The sequence below is a fragment of the Gymnoscopelus microlampas genome (assembly GCF_963454915.1).
Source record: "Gymnoscopelus microlampas genome assembly, chromosome: 10".
NCBI classification, from domain to species: domain Eukaryota; kingdom Metazoa; phylum Chordata; class Actinopteri; order Myctophiformes; family Myctophidae; genus Gymnoscopelus; species Gymnoscopelus microlampas.
The window spans coordinates 34,715,648-34,729,289 of record NC_139947.1 but is presented as its reverse complement, the minus strand read 5'-3'; the positions used below and the strand labels follow the sequence as shown (position 1 = coordinate 34,729,289).

At 39.4% G+C, this 13,642-nt stretch overlaps 1 protein-coding gene across 2 annotated transcripts in view; it reads right to left on the bottom strand.

Moving 5' to 3' along the window:
* Positions 1-6,214: 6,214 nt before the first annotated feature.
* The window catches only part of dip2ba (disco-interacting protein 2 homolog Ba), a 54,534-nt gene continuing 47,106 nt past the window's right edge, over positions 6,215-13,642 (bottom strand). Inside the window, exons 34-39 of one of the 2 annotated variants that reach the window (XR_014601571.1) lie at positions 12,335-12,392; positions 11,822-11,896; positions 11,335-11,509; positions 10,542-10,665; positions 7,210-9,036; positions 6,215-7,177 (exon numbers count right to left, since the gene is read on the bottom strand). Coding sequence is in view for 1 of the 2 variants with exons in the window: in XM_084068206.1 (XP_083924332.1) it covers positions 8,784-9,036; positions 10,542-10,665; positions 11,335-11,509; positions 11,822-11,896; positions 12,335-12,392 (685 nt within the window). In the remaining variant the exon portion in view is untranslated. Of the gene's footprint in view, positions 9,037-10,541; positions 10,666-11,334; positions 11,510-11,821; positions 11,897-12,334; positions 12,393-13,642 lie in introns of both variants that reach the window. The other variant, XM_084068206.1, reaches the window with a different exon arrangement.

Here is a 13,642-nt window from a genome sequence, read left to right as displayed (position 1 = left end):
TTCAGGCTACTCCATCGCACCAGGGTGTCGCCTGCCAAAAGAACTACCGCGACGCGATAGCAATAGCTTGTAGATCCGTTCTTTTTTTTGGGGCCAAGCAACACCCATATACAACTATACGGGCGCTGTCCATTTCAGCACCACATGAGACAGCAACATAAGATCTGCTGTTCTACTGCAGTCAGAACGGGATCAAATAACAAACATGACTTGATGAGGGCTGGAAGAGTAGGCCCGTATCCTGCAGCTTCTATGTCAGTGGTTTTCAACCTTTTCGGCATCTCATCAAACGGAGCACCGTTTGATGAGATTTAGACTCTCAAGACCCAAAACATAGAATATTTTGTTATAGTTGGATGAGATTTTGTCCACAAATCCATGCTGTATTGATGTGGTACCATTAGGAGAGATAACAGGCAAACGTTGATTCAAAAATAACAATTATTTAATTGTGTAAACTTCTTGTAAATTAAGTGATGCAGTCAGATGTTTAACAATAATTTAACTCTTGAGAGCGTAAGATGAAACCAAATGGACCTGTATGGTAACCAATAGTTAAAGATCTTTAAGGGTACATTTGGTTACCAACTCTCCATCATTTTGCTGGGGACCACCTGGAACCCCCTCAAGGACCACTGGTGGTCCCCGACCAACTGGTTGAGAACCACTGTTCTATGTAATCAACGTTATTAAGTTCTGGTACCGGTCTCCTCCATTAGGCCTGTCTAAGGGCTGGGCAATCAGATGATTTGAGTCGTCATCCAATTTTCATTGACGCAATATAAGGTTAAAGTGATTTGTTTAACTCCACCTGCTGTTTAAGATGGGCCTATACTATACATAATTTGCTACAGAGAGCAGATAGAGAAGTCTCCTGCGTACACAGCTTACCATAGTAAGAGCTTACATTGCTCACATACAGTAAAAGTGCCCCCCTATAAACCAAATTGACCATATACCAACTGCTGCAGTGGGTGGTTTCGTTTCATATGTCTGAAATGTCATACTGAGATTTGCAGTCGTAGATTTAATAGAATCACCCGTTTAATCTGGATATAACTTGGGAAGTTGGGATATTCATAAACGAATGTTTGACGAACATTTCAACACTAATGTCGATAGAGCCTTATCATTATAATTTATTTTTTCAGGACATATGATGTAGCCTATGCGTTTAACACGAGCCTTGAAGGATAATATGCACCACACCCGCGGAGCCATGTCGGTTTCCAAATCAATAAGGGCCACAGCTGTTAAATAAACCAACATAAAGCCTAATCATTAAATAAGATATGTAGACAAAATACAGAAAACAAATAATGACATTACCTGTGATGATGCCACAAAAGAAAACGTCAGAATTGTGCCAATGTTCGAGGCTATTGGTGTTGAAAGAAGAAACAGATTGGCTTCTCAATATCAAACCCACATTCGAAGCAATATGGTTCATTATCTTAATCCGGTGGTTGATGGAGCAACAACAGCAATCGGTTGACAGAAGACGATAGTCAAACTCATTTTCACCTGAATCAATCGAACTGTCCAGCCTAGTAGCCAAGCAATAATAATAAGATAAATGCCTTACAGTCATAATCCTTTGGTAGGGCAGTGATTCTGATGTTCCATCCTGTTCGATTCCCCCGAAAAGATGCAGGGCTGCGACATTTGTGCAACTGACAGGGTGGGATTTACCTTTAAAGCTACCAAACCTGTGCTCTTTTCGATGAAGAAATATTTAATCTAGGCTACTTACTTCGTATAAGCGTTACAGTGACTCCAGAAAGGCGTTGATTGACTGCAGATGTCGAGAAGATTGTGGAGAAGCTGCGGTTGTCGCCATATTGTTGTTGGTATCTGTATCTCCCCCTCAGTGCGTGGCGCGGTTCTCCTGCATAATTGATGACTCCCGGCAAAATGTAAGGGAGTGTCGGCGAGTGCCTTTCATCAAATGATAGGTCATTTAGGTATGTAGTCTCCTCTCCACGACCAAATGTGGGTTCACAACATGGGCTTCACAAAGATGGATCTGTGATGATCTTCAACAGAGAATATGGAAGGTCTAGCCTTCAAGTGCTCTCTCTCACTATTTTCGTCAGGATGTGTGGCGTGCATTTTTAGCTTGCATGTAGCGAGCTAAAAAGGGGTAAAAAATGATTTAGACAATGACATGTGATCAAGTAGGCTACATAATTTGCCCTATATTTGGCCAATATTGTATTTTGAATTTTTAAAAATCATAATCTCCTTCACATAATGTGGTGTCTACCATCTCTAGGCTATTTATTGCTAAGGTCTAATAATGGTAGCCCACCAATCTTGCCTTATCAAGCTGAGTAATTACGTCATAAATCTCATGCCCTTGAGAGAGCTTGCCAAAACTTGGGGGTGATTTCAGATGCTGATCTTAACTTCCAGAACCACATGATCTAATATCTCCAAGAATGCCTTTTAGTTGTATCGTTTTAATAAGGTTAGATCAGATGCTTCCTGTCACAGTCAAATTCTGCAAAGTTGGTTCATGCCTTTATTTCCAGTAGGCCTAAACTTAATTGTAATGCACTTCGTTTGCTGGACTGACAAAGCAGAGTTGCATTAAACTCCAGCCTATTCAGATCATTAGCACACAAATAATTTAACACACTGTCCCTGTCCCTAAGTGGTGATCTAGAGGGCAGGGGTCTTCTACGTTTTTCAGAACAAGGACCCCTTAGCTGAGAGAGAAATGAAGCAGGGACCCCCACTACAGATTGTATAAAATTATGTTGCAGATTAAACCTTTATATAGATTTCAGAGATAGCTTCATTTAGACTTGTTTGACAGCACTGTCATCAGTGTTGTGTAAAATTAATGTTAGTTTGTTTACATACTATATTTTCTATTAATATGTTGTATTCAGGTTAATGTGTATTTTCACACTTAACCTAGTGTTTAAACATAAAATAACCACAGGATGAATGTAAAGTGTACCCTTATGTTTCCCTGATAAATGCTTAATAAAAGGCTGAGACACTCACAGGAACAGGCCTGAATTTGACACAAAAGACTGTAGGTCTGAAAACAAACAGAGCTATCTCACTGGCCATGGTGGAAGGGAAAAGAAACTGATCGGAAGTGCAAAGGTATATTTATTTTAGGTGATGGGAGATGATTGGAGGATCAATATGATGGTATGGCAGAGTTGGGGATGATGGAATGATTGATGACTGATGAACTAGACCTGGGTTTGAGGAAAGAGGTAGAAAACAGTAGAGGGTGGGATAAACAGACAACACAAGTGCATGCAGTAATGCATACATGTAACACACATACACACACGCACACACATATTTTTATATACGTGTATATATATAAAGAATATCCTACTCTCCTCCTACTATAAAATGTAGAAACCTCTGTCTGTCTGGAACTGCGTTTTCAGTGGATTGACCAATTGATCTGAACTTACACTCAGGCATTGGCCTTTGGCATATGAAGAGAGTGACAAAGCCAATTCTATACTTTTCCCAAATTTAAGCTGTTTATTAGCGTTTTTGTGAACGGTACTCGCAGACTGTGGGATTTGTAGTTGTGGTTGCATTCCCATAGCCCGGAAGGACGGTGGGTGGAAATAATAAAAAGACGTGTGTGTGTGTGTGTGTATATATATATATATATATATATATATATATATATATATATATATATATATATATATATATATATATATATATATATATATATATATATATATATATATATATATATATATATATATATATATATATATATATATATATATATATATATATATATATGTATGTTTTGATAATGTCACACATGAATTCATTGTGACCGTAAGCCACTGTTTCATCACTGGATGGGGAAGCACCTATTTCAAAGGTTTGTTAGAGACTTGTCTGCTATAGGGGGCATAGTGGCTCAGCCAACTAGTATGCATAACACATAGAGCATGGAACGAGTACAGATGAGGTGGTGGGCATATTGCAACCGGCTAAGGTGGAGATCATTGACACAACATGCAACCAGATTGATTGGTTCAAAGACTACATTACTGATAACATGATCTGTGGGGGGACAGAGACTGGGGATGACTGTAAGTCTGCCAGAGTTGGTGTGGGATTGTAGAGTAATAACAAAAATAACTCAACACCTACAGGAAGTTGCAAGGGATTACCACATAAGGAATAATGTTATCAAGTTTGTGACAATAGCAAAGTCACCGGGACACCACCCCATCCCCTATGGTCCACGCTCTAGATTTACACCACTGCTCAAGCATTTTAACCACTTAAACCCTACACTTAGTTGACTGGGGTCCCCCAGGGCTCTATACTGTACACACCAAGGGTTCCAAACATTTCAGGCCATGACCGCCCAAAATAATATCTGAACTGGGGACCCCCCCACCCTGACAAGCAGTTGGAATTGTAGGCATTACATGTAGTTTGACTGCAGGGTTCCACAGATAAATATTGTGAAAATAGCCTAACTACAAGATCACAACATTGTGATCTTGTAGATCGGCTATTTCCACAATGTCTGCCTATTTCTTACGTAATATTTGACAATTTGGCCAATAAAAAGGTCTTAAAAGTCCTTAAATTGTCACTTTAGTAATGTGCAGATACCCTGTATACACTTATACTTTATGTTGTTTTGTTTACTGGTGAGTGAGAAAACAATGTTGCACATTAAAGCTAATCATCTGGGGATCCCCCAAAAATAATGTTCGCCCCAGAATAGGGACGCAAGGTTCTGCCCACTGCAGTTTTGGTAGTGATCTGGTAGTGATCTGCCAAGAAGAGCTTGTTGAAATGTTGTAAATCACACCCATGTACTTCAGGGATATTTAGTCTATAAATAAAGGCTCAGAGGACCATTAAGCATCAGAAATAGATGACCCTCTGGGTTCACAATGACAATAGCTTGCCAAAGTTTAGTGAAGGTCAGAGTGATGAGTTGACAAGATGTCCTTTTGATGTGGAGGTGGGGCTGGAAAAGCGTGCGTGCGTGGAGAGGGATGAAAAACCTAGTAGCAGGAAGACCTATCCAAAATTGACTGTAGGTGTAACAAGGACCATCTTTAACCATTTTTAACAAGACAAGGATGTGGATTGACTGACACCTGGTGGAAGAGAGGCATCACACTTGTTTTACAGCACATCAGCTAAAGTGATCTATTTATGCCTGTAGCTTTTTGACAATTACAGTAGGAATGCAACTATATCAGTCTTAGAGAATATCCAAATAACTTTTTGATTAATCAAACACTTCAAGTGTGTGGTTTTTGATATTTTTCTTTTCTTTTATATAAACAAATCAAAGCATAATACAATTTCAAATAGATTTTTTTTATAATTAACTACTGGTAAATCAATTAGGCTGATTAACCACTTAAAAAAGTATTTTATACTTTACCAAACAGTGAGTATAGTGCAAAAATAGTGATTTTTTATTTTTAATTTAATTAATTTGATTAATCGTTGCACCCCTCATTAACCAAGAGGTAGCCAAATTGCTAAAAAAAGAAGAAGACAACCGTTTCTGACAAAGCTTTTTATTATTTTACATGAAACACATCCAATGACAGCGTGACAGTGTTTTGTCAAGTAAAGACATATGCTGTTTTTTTTGTTTTCTTTTCAGAGTTAGAAGTTATCGCACCATTGACTGTTTCAGGATGTCTTTGATGCAGCTCAACTATGCATAGTGTAGAGACCTTTGTTGAGGTATACATTTCAGGCCCTTGAGTTTTGGTAAGAAAAGATCCTAATTTCATTACCTCACAGATACAATACATTGTGCTTGGTATTCTTACTTTGGAGGCTAGTCATATCTTCGATTCTACACCACATTACAAGTTCAAAAGCTTGGCAGAAATAAATTACTAGAAATGTCAGCCATGTCATGTTTGACCATGGATAGAATTTTGATAAGATGCACAGCGGTTATACTGTCGAGTATGCACCATTGATGGTCGTTTGGCGACGGCGGCCAACAACTTCTGTAAAACATGGCAGAGTGAGTGAGTGTAATTAATAAACATACAAATCAGAAAAGGAATAGAATGAACTAATTACTTCACACAGAATGGAGTAAGATATTATTTTGAAAGGGGGACGGGGGTCTGTCAGTGTCATTTGCCAGTATCTGAAATTAAAATCTTCCTGTCAATAGCACCAGTATCTTATTGAATAGGCTTCAAGGCCAGCGTGAAATTATAAAACTTTATTAAAAGTTGGAGTGAAACAGTAGCAACAAAGCAAATACCACATTATTAGGTCAAAAGCTTCACTTACAGTTATTTATGAATACTTCAACTTTACTCAAAAGATGGACTCTTGTAGCCTACTACTTAGCAATGTTTGTCATGGAAGTAGTCAAACTCTACAAACAAATGTTTTGTAAAAGTTGCGCAGTTTCTAAGAAAGAGAACTTCAAGAATTACTGATGAACCCATACAGAATATATTAATATGTTTTGATTTGAATTTAAAGAATAAAAATACAGTGGGGGCGACATAAAAAAAGAAGCTGGCTTTAGGAATAAAAAATGTTCCAATATTTTGGGATCTAAAAAAACCTAAAAAACAACTAAAAACAAACAAGCTTGTAGCACCAGAAAACCAAATGTCACTGTTAAAAGTGAACCAGCTCACTCTAATGCTTCCAGGCAAACACACTCACACATGTAAAATGATATTGGGGAAAATGCACATTATGACCTGCCAAAATATTTGATATCACTTTTTGTTTAGCAATGTGACATTATTAAGTTAATGATGCAGAAAAATGCTGTCAAGTATGAAAATTATCAGTCAAGTTTTATCAACAAGTTATTTTCAATGTACACATTAACACCAGTGATACAGCATTTGACCTCTAAAATACAGTTTACAGACAACATCCATACACCCTCTTATACAGCCTCACTTTTCTATGGAAAGAGGATTCTAGCACATGGGCCTTTGTTAACAGTTACCTTGATTATTCATGATTATTTTGCTAAGACATGATTTTCTTCAGTTGCATATGATGGATTTCAATTGCAATGATAAAAATGAGGAAAATATGACCAACAAACCAAGAAAACATGAAATGCCTCCCCCTCCCCCGAAAACCTGTGCTTTGAGTGATAAAGGGGTATTTTGATTCCATATGTAAAAATCCCGGAATGCTTAAAAAACACACACACACACACACACACACACACACACACACACACACACACACACACACACACAGTACTGTACAGCCATAAATGAAACCTTTGAAAAAAAAATTAAAGTACTGAAGTTCCACAGGTTTTAATAAGGCAAGGTTTTGTCCTCATATTGATATCCGATTTAGCTTTTTCTTAGAAACTTACCAGTCCATGATCATAAATGTCACGCTTCACGATGGCGCAATATAAAGGCACTGACTTGCCTTCTTATAAACCCCAAATCAACTGTGAGCAGTTATTTAATGAGAAATGCGCTTTGCTTCACCAAGGGAAACTACACAAGACAAATTGTACATAGTTAACCTGGCACTTCAGCACAAGTCAGGAGAAAATGTGTTACTGTATGCAGTGAACTCCTGCTTGAAAGTTAGCAAGGACCTTTTCAATTAACTTCCTTTGGGAGGTGTTAAAATGTATTACTGTACAAAATAATACAGTAGATATCAAGGCCCAGGTGGAGACGTTGATACCAATGCCAATTAGCATGCATACCTTTATCAATAGCAGGTATAACTTTTAGACTCAATTTCTGACAAATGGTGCAGTTAGGAATTGTAATATCCATTATTAGTATACAATCATAAGAACTATATAATGCACCAACTGCTACACTAGAATATCAAGGAATTTTGCTTCCGTTCATCGGGGAGACCTTTGCTCATCTCTATGCAGGTTGCATAATAAGCTAGTCTTTCACATTCCACCCCAACAAAACTGTCAAGTTGTGTAACATTTGTTCCACTATGAATGGCAATAACATATTGTTTGTAAGCTGTCGGAGGTGGAGAGTGAAAACCACGGTGCACCAAGTAGGAAGGACATACATGTCAATACCGCCTTTAAGGCAGGTGCAGACTTTGTCTGAGCGAGACGCACTTTACGGTGGCACAGTAACACTGATGTGGGTTTTTGATGCTTGAGGAGCAGCGAAGGTAGGGTCAGGGGTCACGCCCCCCCTCAGAGGAGGACAGGACAACTAATGGACTCTGAGGTGGAAGGACTTAAAGTGCATTGGGGAAGGTTCCAGCTCCTCTCGGAGGTTGCAGGGTACTGTCCTGCCTTCAGGGATAGCTGGGAACAACCAAGGGAGAGAGGGATGGAGGGACACAGGCTATACTACCAACAAAGGAATGGTATGATGGTAGATAATGAAACGTAAAAGAAAAAAAAACACTCTGTTGTTTCACGGTGGTGAAACTATGTAACCAACAATGTCTGATCAAAATCAAATTGTTCAATGGAAGTTCGAGGGAGACGCAGGAGGCAGGAAATAGGCTAACTTCCTCCGGTTGAGCGATGTGGCCCCTTTTTTTTTTATTATCCACGTGAAACAACCTCAGTGACTCTGGATTGCAGAATGAAGCAAGTTGAGGAATGGCACTGAGGCTGAATCCACATTCAATCATGTACTTTCCCCAAGATACGAGTTTGTCTGCATGTGGGGGTTGCACCTGTTCGTTCTTCTCTTCCACCCACTCCATCTTCCTCGTGGCAATTCTCTGAGCCCGGATAGGTTTTTTTTCTTTTCTTTTTTGTACATGAGTCAAGAGAAGGGCGTTCACATGTTGTAGGCCACATAGATGGGGTCCAGTTGGTCTGCCAGGAAGGAATCTCGCAGATGCATTCTCTGCTTCTCTCCCCGGGAGTTGATGGGGATGACCCCAGGGTCCACGATCACCACCACCCCCACAATGAGGTGGTGTTCTTCCAGGACCACGTTGGTAACCAGGGGCACCAGGTCCAAGGCCTCCTGCTCCGAACCACTCAGTTCTGCCACAACCACTAACAGGTTGGTCCATGTAAACACTGCACTGTAAAGCAGATGCAGATACAGGTTTACATTTAAAATTAGTTGAATTGTTCTGCAATTGCTATTACTTAATTAGGATTATTTTGTATTATTTACATTATTGTTAGTAATATTGTTGGTAAATATTACATGATTTATTACTAAAACTGTAAAACAAGGGACTGCCGACAAAAATGATCTTGTAGCTCAGTGGTTCTTAACTCTTTTACTGCCGTCGGCGCGTTTTCGAGTCAATTGCTACTTAATCCATCCGTGCTGTTGACGCGTTAGACGCGCTGTATAACTTTTTATTGTTTAATAAACGATCATGCTGTTCTCTGTACCATGCTTGATCATTTTTTCTTCCTACGCATCCTTGGTGAAAATATCAGTAAACCGTTTCCCGTTTCCGGTTTTATCCTGTTTCCGGTGATTTTTAGGCAAAACCATGGCAAAACCAGTTGCCTCACACGGTATAAAAAACGAACGGAAAGCTTAGGTTATATTTTCTTTTCTCTGGACGACGAACAGTTATCCCCTTTGTGTTTACCAACGGTCTGACATGCGATCATAATATATATAAATGTTCTGTGGCCAGCGGGGGGGAATACGAGCATTTTCGCCAGAAATGGTGCCTGCAGCCTGTTTGCGCTGGTGAAAACAACCTCACACTGCTCGGCTCTGAAAACCTAGCCCTTTAGTGGTTCGTGGATGGATCGGCTGTGTTTATAAACACGGCCAGATGATGGATTATAATGGATATAACATTTCTGTGAGCGGTTGAAAAGGTTATAAAACGCGAAAATCGCTGGCACTGGGTGAGTACATTATGAAAATACTCTGGCAGTCAAAGAGTTAAAATGGGGTCCTTGGGGGGTCCCCAGCCAAAGTAGTTAACTCTCTGAGTGCCAAGAACGAGTTATCACGAGTATTTTTCTGAATGCCCTGAGTGCCAAGAACGAGTTATCACAAGTTCACAAGTGCTCAGAACCCAAGATATCGTGATCCGAAGATTTTCTGCTCCATTCACTTCTTGTTTAACTTATTACTTAAAAAGGCTGTATCTTGGCTCCTGTGTACTTTTTTTTTTACTATGTATTTTTGGCCCAGACATGCTATTTTCAAAGGCAGATAATTAATGTCAACGAGGTCGCGAAAACCTCGTTGATATTTGTGAAACCACACAGTATAACCCTCAGTGATTAGCAATCATCAGGGGATCGATCATAATGGAGATAAATATTCTGTGACTACTTGAAAAGGGTAAGAAAATCGAAAAATCGCTGGCAGTGGGCAAACGCGGCCAAAAATAAGGCAGTGAGAGAGTTAATATAGCATCACAATTTTAACCACTTTATCCGCATGTATATATTGGCTATTAGCAGATCTACAAGCTCACAGCGCGTCACTTCGTGCCACGCTGCGAGCTTGGCTGTTAGCTTGTATCAATTTTTGAATAGCCAGAGAAATCTAAAATGACACTGATGCTTTCCCGGTTTTAATGGGTTGATGAACAGGAAGCCTTACCTCTCCGCAATGCTGCGGTGGGCTCGGGACACGGAGGTCTCGATGTCTATGGGGTGGTAGCGCAGCCCCCTGAGCTCCAACGTCTCATCCAGAGAGCCTACCACAAACAGGGCATCATGGCGATCTGGGAGGAGGAGGAGGAGCATGTGGGAAAAGTGAAGGGTACATTTTGTATTTCTACTGTCACATATAATAAGACACTGTAAAATCCTCAGTGGTAATTTATCCATCTGCAACTCAAGAGAGTGCACACATGTAACCAAATGGATCCATAGACCTAGATCCATAGATCCAACACCTGCGATGTGACAATAAAACTGATTCTGAAACCCTATTTTTAAAAAAGAATGGCAAAATGGCAGATTTTTTAAATAATTCTTGCCTAAAATGACCCAAAGGGACACCAGATTGAAAGTGGTTAACACTCAGGATCTTACAGTACAGTTTGTCTTTTTGTTTCTTGGTTGTATTTACTGTATCTTATGCTGTCACAGCCTTGATATGTCTAAGAAGAAAGGAATTTCAGTTGATTCAATTATAATCGTAACCACTTAAACTCTATATATACACTTTGTTGTACGTCAGATAGAGAAAAAAAACCGAAAATATCGGATCTAAAAGCTCTAAAAGCTCTAAAAGCTTATTGATCGGCTATTTAATAGCCGATCAATAAGCTCTGTGAGCTTTTAGATCCGATATTTTCGCCAATGTTCACCTATTACATGCCCAGAATAGGAACGCTAGAGTTCATGTGGTTAAACAATCGAGTCATTTATGAAGTGCTCTCTCTCACCTCCGCTAGCGTCCAGGAGCTCAGTCCTCTTGACGAAGCCCAGGCAGCCTGTCCTGGCCCACAGGGTGTGGGGTTCCCCAAAGCTGAGTCTGGTATTGAAGTGGTCCGCCTGGAGGCTCTCCTCTCCATAGATGGTATAGTAGCCACTGGCACAGTGAGGGCTGTTCACCCAGATCTGAAGATATGACAGAGACAGGAAACTGAGCCACGCCTGCAATCTACTATCTAAATCTACTACCTATCTAAGTACTTGTGCGACAGTGAAATCTCAAGAAATAAGTTTCCAATTGAGAACACGATAAAAGATAATGTTAAGCTAAGCTAAAATCTGAAAATAAATCTGTCAACCATTACCTTTAGAGTAATATTACTATTATTAAGAGTCCACAAGTTCAGTTATATATATGTGTGTGTGGCTGTGTGTGCCAATACACGTAAGTATATAATCAACAGATCAAATATAAATTGATGACATGTTTACACTCACCTCCCCAAGATGGGAATCCCCAAGAGGCCCTCTGGTCTCTGGATTGACAATGATCACCCTCACTCCTGGTAGGATCTAAAGGGACAGCAAAAAGGGTCATGTTTCACTCAGAGCAAATCAATACATCTTGATAGTGGAAGCCTCTGCTCCCTGCCCCCACACCTCCTTTCTCTGTAAATATACCTTATGATTCCACTGAGCTTTATCAGCTTTATGTTTTGCATTGCATTTGTCTTGTATTATATTGTATTGTATGCATTATAGATGAATTGAGTACAATGGACCCCAATGGAAACAAGCCCCTGGGGATTGTTGTGTTATCCTTTTAGCATAACCTTTGACTGTTCAAATCAATACTAGTTAGCATTGCTTTAATGCACACTTTCAGGATGAGGTGTCCTTGTGGGAGAGAAACGCAAACTCGGGTGTTGTTGGTGCCACGCTCTCACTAGGCAGCAGGATCTGGGTCTATGTTCAACACAAACAAGTCAATGCTGTGATGAGTCTACTTACAGTGCCTGACTCCATGAGTGGAAGACTCTGCGGTGCCCCTCGTTCCACCAGCCTCACCCTGAAGACGACAAATAACACATTCTGGGTTGACCAACCATCTCACGTGTATGCTGCTAATAGTCCTGGTCTATGAGTCGGTCAGATCTGAATTCCAATTCTGTTTGCATATTGCACCCAAACAGCTGTGACATCACGTTTTTTAAGCAGCTAGAATAGTGTAGCTCTTAGTGGGCATTTGTGTTTCTTCGTGAACATTTTCATAATTTCATCATTAAGAAATGTAATTAAGTAAAGGTGCAGTTTGTGAATCTATGAGTATTGGTGTTTAGTTGCACATTTGTGGGTGTAATTTGGTACATACGTAGCTGGGTGTCTGATATGAATGGTCGGTTTTCAGTCTCTTATTATTTTCCAACTTTGGCTGTTCATAAAAACAATAGTTCAATAGCTTGTTGACAAATGCCATGGATTCCTTCTCAGGACACTGAATAGTAAAACATGTTTAGTCCTATTTTTAAGAAATTGCATGTTAAAATCAACTTAACTCATGCATATTTGCTAGGTATTTAATAATAATACAATGATATCCCTGGCCTATTTTAAGGCTATACTATTCTATTTCTTATAGTTGCTTTTGCTCCATGGGAAGTAGGCTAATAATCATATTCTAACAGCCCTGTTTAATATAAAATATGTTATTTGGCATGCAATTAGATGATTTCTAAATTACATATAAGCAACAGAAATACTGTTACATTTCAGAGCAGAATCTTAGCTAAACTTTTAATTTGATGTGGGTGTGGTAAGGGATCTGCATATTGGATGAAAAAGGTGGAGAACCACTAGTGTAGAGTATTTTCTTTCTCATTGTGTGTCATTAGCATATTAGCACTAGCAGCAGTAACATTGAAGTATTTTAGGAAAGTACATGCTGGAAAAAAAAGGAAAAGAAGTAATATAAAATATTCATCAATGTTTGTACCATCTACCCATATCCCACAAGTGACTGTGAATCAGGCTGCTAGCGATTATTATGCTGGCGTTTGTATTCTCCGAGCAGCACAGTATACAGGTATTGGCCTATAAAATGTGACAGCTTTATTTAATTATTTTCCATCGAAAAATATGTTTCCATTTTCCTAATTCACGTTTGTTGAAACTCTTTGCATGCCATAGATGCTAAATTGCTTCGCCGCTGGATGGGAATACAAATTCATCGTTCGGCACTGGTTTTCAACTCATGTACTATATACATGGAATGCAACACATTTCTGTGTAGGTGTAGTGCAAGTGTTTACACTGGTTATA